Genomic DNA, 8,643 nt, shown 5'->3' with positions numbered 1-8,643 from the left:
TCTTCCTCTGTTTGTAAATACAGCCCTGCGTTTCCAGGTCATATGTCTGGCTAAAAGTTTAGTGATTGTTTGATTGTCGAACACGACTGACTGATTGAGTTCTTTACCATAAGCGAGCCTCTTTTGAACTTCACTAAGCGAATGCGCAGGTGCCACTCAAACCAGCAACAGATAAGGGAGCAAGCGATCATCTAAATCACTGTTCTTTGCTGTTTGGTGATCATGCAACATCAGACTACATTTACAGTATCAAAGTGATGTATCATGTAAATGCATATCAACTTTTGAGAAAACCAATGAGAAACAGAAACAATAAACAATAAATTACATATGACTGTAAATTTATCCTTTCCTCGAACTCTCTGGTAGCCTGGAATTTGAAACTCAAAAGACACGTCTGGCTATCCAGCTGGACTATGAGAAGAATCAACTGAAGGAAGATCAAGAGAAGGTGATCATGTGGGAACAGACGGTCAAGAAAGATGAGAATGAGATAGAGAAACTCAAGAAGGTAGATAACATTCAGATACTCTCATGATGATAATCCATTGAGCCTAGAAATAATGTTTGCTGAATTTCATTTAATATTTCCCAACAGGAAGAGCAGAGGAATATGAAGATCATTGATGAAACCATGGCACAACTGCAGGATCTGAAAAACCAGCACTTGGCCAAGAAATCTGAGGTTAATGATAAAAACCATGAAATGGAGGAGATCCGCAAGAAACTAGGGGGTGCTAACAAGTGAGACCTTTCACTGATTTATTCCAGAAATGCTTAGATGTTTTTAAGAAAAGGAGTATGATGTTGTAAGGAGAAACCTATTTGTGTATGATTAGGGAGTTGACGCAGCTGCAGAAGGAGGTGACTGCCATCGAGACCAAGCTGGAGCAAAAACGCAGTGACAGACACAATCTGCTGCAGGCTTGTAAGATGCAGGACATCAGACTTCCACTCCGATCAGGAACTATGGATGACATCAGCCAGGAAGAGGTGTCTTAATTTTTTAGATAATGAAGAAAAGCAGTCAACAAATGTGCAGCAATCACTGCAATGTCAATACAGTTTAAAACTATAACCCAGGCAAAGAATCTATATTATAAGATGGTTATGAATAGTGTTGTCAAAAATATTGACTGATATATCTGAAACGGTTCCAATACTACTCCTCTGCAGTATCAATACACTGATACCAGCTGCGCTCTCTCATCTCTCTGACGGCGAATTTAGTTCGACAGACACACCCGATTCCTGTCACTCACTCGTCTCATTTGCTCCGGTTAAATAATGCTTATATTGCGCATAATTTTACTAATTCCTGCAGGTTTCACTCTGACACCAAAAACACATGCACCACGGATCATGAAGACATGTATTTCACAACACTTCAGCTTGTGATTCTTATTAAGTGGTGGTCATATTTCAGGATTCTTTACCATAGCAAAGTCTCTGAGATCCTGACACCTTGTACTTCTGGAAACTCCAGGTAGGTTGCCATTCTGGAAATGGTGGCACTGGAGACTAAATGAATCCTGATGGTTTTCACACTTAAAGTCCCTGTGAACCGGAAGTTGCAAACAACTTTTCTCCAGTGTTGTGACGTATTTCCAAGTGAAATGGAATATTGAATAGAGGGCAGGGTTTTACCTTAGCGCTCCTCCTCTCCATCTCTTCCTCATAGCAGGCTAACGGTTGGAGGGGAGTGGTTTACACGTTTTCAACCCAAGCCGTCAAACTGAAGTCATCAGGGAAGGAACACCATTCCAGACCGGAAGTAACTTTTCAGATTTTGATTAAAGATTACCACGACAAACAATTTTTTTCTGTGTATTAACTTGCACGGATTAATTGTTCACCACAAGAGTAGTAATATGCACTAACAAAGTAAATAGGGTCAATTTTGATTTCATGCCGTCTTTAATTCTTCACCTTAATTTCTTATTTTTTGCAGTTTTCTTCTTGGCCTGTTTTTGTATGACCCTGCTGAACCAATAAGCGTTTTGCTGTCCATTGGTCATGCCTTAATTTTGCAGTTTCTAGTATTGCATTAGTATTGCATCCTCCTCATGAGCATTTAATCATTTTTGACTTTTCAGTGCGAGTTAAATCTCTCTTTTTGGCCCATTTTACCTGTAAAAGAAAATCTGCTTAATTATGCACACCTGAATATAAAGCGTTTTTCATTACCAGCCTTCCTTAATTATATATTACTTATAAATGATTAAATACAAACATAATAATAGTTAAGATTGATGTGGTTTGGAATTGGCAAAAAAATGCTTGGGAAAAAAATATGATCAATATCAACTTGCATAATTATGCACGCACTGTAGTTATGAATTATTTAACAGTTTTTGAATACGTAATTGCATTCTTGTAATGTCCCACATTTGTGATATTTCATAGTTTTCATGAATTAAAACTGTTTTTGAAATAACTTTTACTATTATTGGGAAATAAGTGGGAGATAAAAATCATAATAAAGAACATGTAGGTACGTTCAAGCTTTTTATTAGTGTATTTCATAAATCCACCTAATATCTTGCTTGTGTTTGTGTTGTAGGGTGGTTCTCAGGCTGAGGAGAGCCTAAGCAGCAGTCAGAAGACATCTAGCACCGTCCTAGCCAAGGAAGCTCTTATTGAGATCGACTACAGCAGCTTGTCAGAAGACCTAAAAGTACATAAATACTTCCATTATGGTTTACGCTATAATAAACATGTTAGTGTGTTAAGAATGTGACGACTGATGCTGCTTGCAGGACTCGCTGTCAGAAGAGGAGATTAAGGGGGAGATGAACACATTACAGCAGAGACTCAATGAGCAGCAGAGCATCCTGCAGAGGATCAGTGCCCCCAACATGAAGGCAATGGAGAAACTAGAGAGCGTCAGAGACAAATTCCAGGAGACCAGTGACGGTCAGACATTCCCAACCTCTGTAGAAAAATAACATACTTGAGAATAAAAGCTGGGGCCAGTTGGATTAGCACGTTATGTTATGACTGAGTCTTAAGAATTAGTCTGACCAACTAGCAGTTAGCCGAGGGGTAATCAGTCTTACTTTTTGGTTTCAAATTAGACCAGTCTACCTGTTTTAATAACTTACTTAAAAAAAATTATGACCAGTCTTAAAGAAAAAAATTAGATGACTAACTAAGACTAGTCTAAGCAGTTTATGCAGCTGGCCACAGTCTGATCATTTATATTATTTAGTACTTTAAAATTCATTATCCATTCAAATTTTCAAGAGAAGAAATGTGCTTTTGACACTGGCATAAAAAGATGACAGACAAAAGTCTAAGGCGTGCTAGATTTTTCACCCAAAAAAAAAAAAAAAAAAAGTTTTTAAACTGTTATTTATATACTTTAGTGTGCCACTAGGAAAGTTGCCACGTTTCTTATGGATTTCGTTTGGTAACCAAACAGTTGATGGACCCCATGACTTCCATAATATATTTTTTTTTTTTCATACTATGGATGTCAATGGGGTCCATCAACTATTTGGTTACCGACATTCTTCAAAATATCATCTTTTGTGTTGTTCAGCAGATGAAAGAAGTTCATACAGGTTTGGAACAACTTGAGGGTCACTAAATGATGACAGAAATTTCATTTTTGGGTGAACTCTACCCCTTTAATGTAATCCGAGACTGACTAAAGCCAAGTTTACACTACAGGACTTTAAACGTCGGCAGATCGTTGTGCTGTTCAGACTACATGACTTGCTGTGGAGTCTTGAAGTCATTGTGGTGTTCACACTACATGACACTACGTAAAAGATCTGCAACAGGAGGTTACACACTACACGAGCTGACAACAACTGTCACCCAATGAATTTATTTGAAAATGGATGTTGGGATGAAATTAGATTTAATTTTGAATTAAATTTAATTAAAATTAAAATAACAGTATATTAAAAGTTTAAAACATTCTGGCTGACCTCCCAGAGTTAAGGCGACCATTATTTTAGAACGTTTCCCTTTATTGTTTCCATGACGATGCGCCATGCTTGTCTTGTGACACACCGCGGCCAGCCGGCCACACTATATGACAGATGTATTGCTTTTCTCACCATGTCATCAACTATCTAATATTCTGATTCTCAAATATGTGCAAGTGAGTGTTTTGTCATTTAAATACCTATATGATGACCTTGATCTTAATATAACATGAATTCATCCATTTGTTCCGAAATACATGTGGCCGGTGAAGTTGGGGAACAATAGAGTGAGTGAGCTTTATAGTTACTTACACACTAAAGGTTGGCAAATTATATTTGAATGGATTGTTATTGCTGCTATAGACATCAGTGTATATTTCATTGGCTGTTGCATCCTGACACGTGACACCACAGGATATCAAGTCGGCTGACAGCTCTAGATATTTAGCATGCTAGATATTTGTCTGGCGTCTGCGAGGTGTCGGCGCCGCGTCAGCAAGCCTCTTTGATGCGTCATTCAGTAGTTCACACATAAAGATTGGCGAGCGGCGATCACCCGCTGATTTTCCCCCAATCACAGCCCGACCTGTCAGCGAGCTCGTTAACTTGCAAATCGGGCTTAAATTGGGCTTAAAATCCTGTAGTGTAAACTTGGCATAAATGATGATGAGATGAGATGCCTACCATACGAGATCAGATGGATCATACGCCTTTTGTCACTTCTGTTTTCTGTTAGCACACTAAAGCAAAATATATAAATAACCTTCTTAAAGGGTTAGTTCACCTAATAATGAAAATTCTGTCATTAATTACTCACCCTCATGTTGTTCTACACCCGTAAGACCTTTGTGAATCTTCAGAACACAAATTAAGATATTTTTGATAAAATCCGATGGCTCTGAGGCCTCCTTTTACAGCAAGTTAATTTATACTTTCAATGCCCAGAAAGGTAGTAAAGACATATTTAAAACAGTCCATGTGACTACAGTGGTTCAACCTTAATTTTGTGAAGCGACGAGAATACTTTTTGTGCACCAAAACAACAAAATAACGACTTTAGTCAACAATTTCTTCTCTTCCGTATCTGTCTCTGACGCACGTTCACGAAAGCACCACGATGCGTGTGTGGTGATGACGCAGGAGCTGGCATTCTGACATATGATCTGGAAACGCAGGGCTGTATTTACAAACAGAGGAAGACGCACGCTCAACATAAAACAGTTCATCACTGTCTGCAGATTTCGACACAGAGAATGAATTGCATTTTTTTGCACAACCTTACTTATTCGAATAAGAATATACAGAGAACGAACTTAAAGAGATTGAAGAGGCTGCAACACAACCACAGCCACAAGCTTCTGAAAGACAGAGCAATGGAGAGCTGGTGGTGTAGATGTCATCAGTGCCAAGCGATGCCTACTGAACAGGAGAGCATATGCTGCATCGATTGTGATATTGTCATGCCACAGCTTGAAAGTTTGGATAATCTAGACGATGAGACGACACCTGTATCTCGCATCACCACACGCATGCGTCATGGTGCTCTCGTGAGCGCGCGTCGGAGACTGATACGGAAGAGAGGAAATTGTTGAATAAAGTCATTTTGGTTTTTTTGGCGCACAAAAAGTATTCTCGTCACTTCATAAAATTAAGGTTGAACCACTGTAGTCATATGGACTGTTTTAAATATGTCTTTACTACCTTTCTGGGCATTGAAAGTGTAAATTAACTTGCTGTCAATGGAGGCCTCACTGAGCCATTGGATTTTATCAAAGATATCTTAATTTGTGTTCTGAAGATGAACGAAGTTCTTACAGGTGTGGAACGACATGAGGGTGAATAATTAATGACGACATTTTAATTTTTGGGTTAACTAAGCCTTTAAAACCCTTTAACACCCACTGTAAATGTTTCTCTTTGTGAGGTTTGGTTAGTGGTGGCTAAAATGCAATTTTACACAACTGCCAGCCTGCATGGAGAGGTTCTCAAGACTCCAGAGACACCAGCAGCTTCAAATACCTGTTTGCTGCTCAACACTGGCTTTTTTATAGCTGACCTTTTAATACAATTAACTTGTTTGACAAACTTTCCTTAATAAGCCTTTATCTGACAGAGTTCTGCTGTGCTCTAAATCACTCTCAAATCTTATGATAGTTCAATAATCTGCAGTCAGTTTTCACACAATATTAGTTGTTTTCATGCCTTTTGCACAACATTGCACCATTTCATGCTTTTCATCTTCAGAAAGATCTTTCTTCCTCCCCATATTGCATGAGAACTGTGACTTGCTTAATAATGTGGAACAACCTCTAAGAAGGGTTTCCATTTACCCAAGTAGACCAGGCAAATTATTTTGTCTGAGATTGATACCAGTTATCTAAAAAGACATGGATAAATAAACAAACACTTTCTTAGAAAAACTAAAATCTGAATGTTTATTGTACTGAAATCTTCCTGATATGTCACACAAAATCCAGGTTTATAAATTAAGCTGACAACAGACCAAAAAACCCAAAGCTTTATACAATATATAGTAAAAAATTAATAAATATGATTCTTATTTATATTAAAAAAAAAAAAAAAAAAAAAGTGTTAAGTTATGTGCAATAAGTCACCTTTATTTATAGAGTACATATTGTTTCAGAGCAGTTTTACAGTGATGAACAGGAAAATAACAGAATCAATGCAAACAGAATTCAATTCTGCTGTAAAGCAGCTCTAATAAACAATAGTGCAAGGGTCTCCAACCGGGGTCCGCCAAATATTGTATGATCGCAAATAATTTTTTGTTAAATTTAGTCCGAATCCACTCACCGCTCAAAACGCCAAAGTTTTTGTTAATAGGAGGATTCAAGAACGTGCAGAACTTAGCACTGAACAAAGACACGATGCAAGTAAGAGATTCATTATGCAGTGTAGACCACTTTGATTTTAATGGAACTTCGTGAGATCACGAACTGAGATTAGTGAAAGCTTTTTAGTTATAGTAAAGTAGAAGTCAACCAATAGTGGATTTTACCGATAACTGTAACTAGGTTGGACCGCACTGGCCGATAACCGAAATGATAACTTTTACAAAAAAAACGTACTGAATCATGAAAATGTACTGTAAGTTTTAAATAAAATATGTAAATATTAATATATTAATTATACCATGATCATTTGTTAGTTCGTAGTGCATTAACTAAAGTTAACAGAAAATTTAAAATGTATAAGTAAATGTTAAAATTAACAATCCAACAAGGAACAATACTTGTTCTAGGAACTATAGCATTTATTAGCCTTAGTTAATCTCATAAATGGAATTTTATCGTAAAGAGTTGCTATTTCATATAAATCCAAACCTTCATGGCCAGGCATCAACACCATGGCCATCTTGAAATATCTAATCAAAATAACAAAATATCTATTACAGTGACGATAAAGATCTGAAATCAAATGCGTTTCTGACTTATGTTTCTGTTGCATGACCATACAGTTTGCTTTCTCACATCACTAGCTTTAAATGTGTAACTTTGCTGGCTAACAAATGCATAAAAGTGACCAGCTGGATATATACTAATGGAAATAGATGGTAACATTTGTGACATTAAATATGTGGGTCGCAAACATGCATGTATTTGTCACATTGTTTTAACCACTTGAGGTACTACTAATTTTGTCGCTCTCTTAGTCTTAACAGCAAACATACCGCTGTTCTTTTTCTACTAGTCAACAAATTAACTACTTTATAATGACATGAAAACTTGTACTGTATATAGGGTTGCAAAGGGGCTGATAGTTTCTGATACATTTCTGGAAACTTTCCATGGGAACTTAACCTGGGGAATTTTGGAAATATTCCAATTTGGAAGCTTAACAGGAATTTATGGGAATTGGAAATTTTATGGGAATTGAAAATTTATATAAATTTATATAAAATATATCATACACAAACATAAAAATAAACATTAATAAAAATTTATTTCTGTGATGCAAAGCTGAATTTTCAGCAGTCATAACTCCAGTCTTTAGTGTCACATGATCGTTCAGAAATCATTCTAATATGCTAATTTGATACTCAATTATCAACAGTTGTGCTGCTTAAAGTTTTTGGAACCTGTGATACTTTTTTCAGGATTCATTGATGAACAAAAAGTTAAAGAACAACGTTTATTCAAAATAGAAATCTTTAATATCACTTTTTATCAATTTCACACATCCTTGCTGAATAAAAGTATTAATTTCTTTCAAAAAAAAAAAAATTACTGACCCCAAAATTTTGAACAGTAGTGAATATTGTCATAAGATTTCTATTTTAAATAAATGCTGTTCTTTAACTTTTTAATCATCAAAGAATCCTGAAAAAAGTATCACAGTATCAAATGTGTATGTTATAGAGCAGTGGTTCCCAACCTTTTTTACACCAAGGCCCCCCTCCTCTCCGCTTCAATACTGCACGGCCCGCCTCCCCTCCCCCCCTTTGTTTTTTTACTTCACAAAAACATTTGTATTGTAGTGTTATTACTTTTCAACCCCATGTCATTATTTCTTTAAAGAAGAAACTCAAGATAGATCTAAACCTTCAGAGTTATTTTTTGCAAACATACTTTGCAGACATTCTTTACAACTTAAAAGTATTTACTCTGCTCAGTAATACAGTAACTTAAACAAATAAGCACAAGTCAACCTGCCATACCAAACAAGACCACAGGGAGATACCAAA

At 36.5% G+C, this 8,643-nt stretch overlaps 1 protein-coding gene across 1 annotated transcript in view; it reads left to right on the top strand.

Moving 5' to 3' along the window:
* Window positions 1–341: 341 nt before the first annotated feature.
* The window catches only part of LOC127505177 (structural maintenance of chromosomes protein 1A-like), a 37,185-nt gene continuing 28,883 nt past the window's right edge, over window positions 342–8,643 (top strand). The window contains exons 1-5 of the mRNA XM_051880561.1: window positions 342–511; window positions 599–744; window positions 840–993; window positions 2,564–2,677; window positions 2,760–2,916. Coding sequence (XP_051736521.1) covers window positions 458–511; window positions 599–744; window positions 840–993; window positions 2,564–2,677; window positions 2,760–2,916 — 625 coding nt within the window. The 5' untranslated portion in view covers window positions 342–457. The remainder of the gene's footprint in view (window positions 512–598; window positions 745–839; window positions 994–2,563; window positions 2,678–2,759; window positions 2,917–8,643) is intronic.

Source organism: Ctenopharyngodon idella, chromosome 22 (assembly GCF_019924925.1).
Source record: "Ctenopharyngodon idella isolate HZGC_01 chromosome 22, HZGC01, whole genome shotgun sequence".
Lineage (NCBI taxonomy): Eukaryota > Metazoa > Chordata > Actinopteri > Cypriniformes > Xenocyprididae > Ctenopharyngodon > Ctenopharyngodon idella.
The sequence above is the reverse complement of the archived record's forward strand: the minus strand, read 5'-3'. Positions and strand labels throughout refer to the sequence as shown.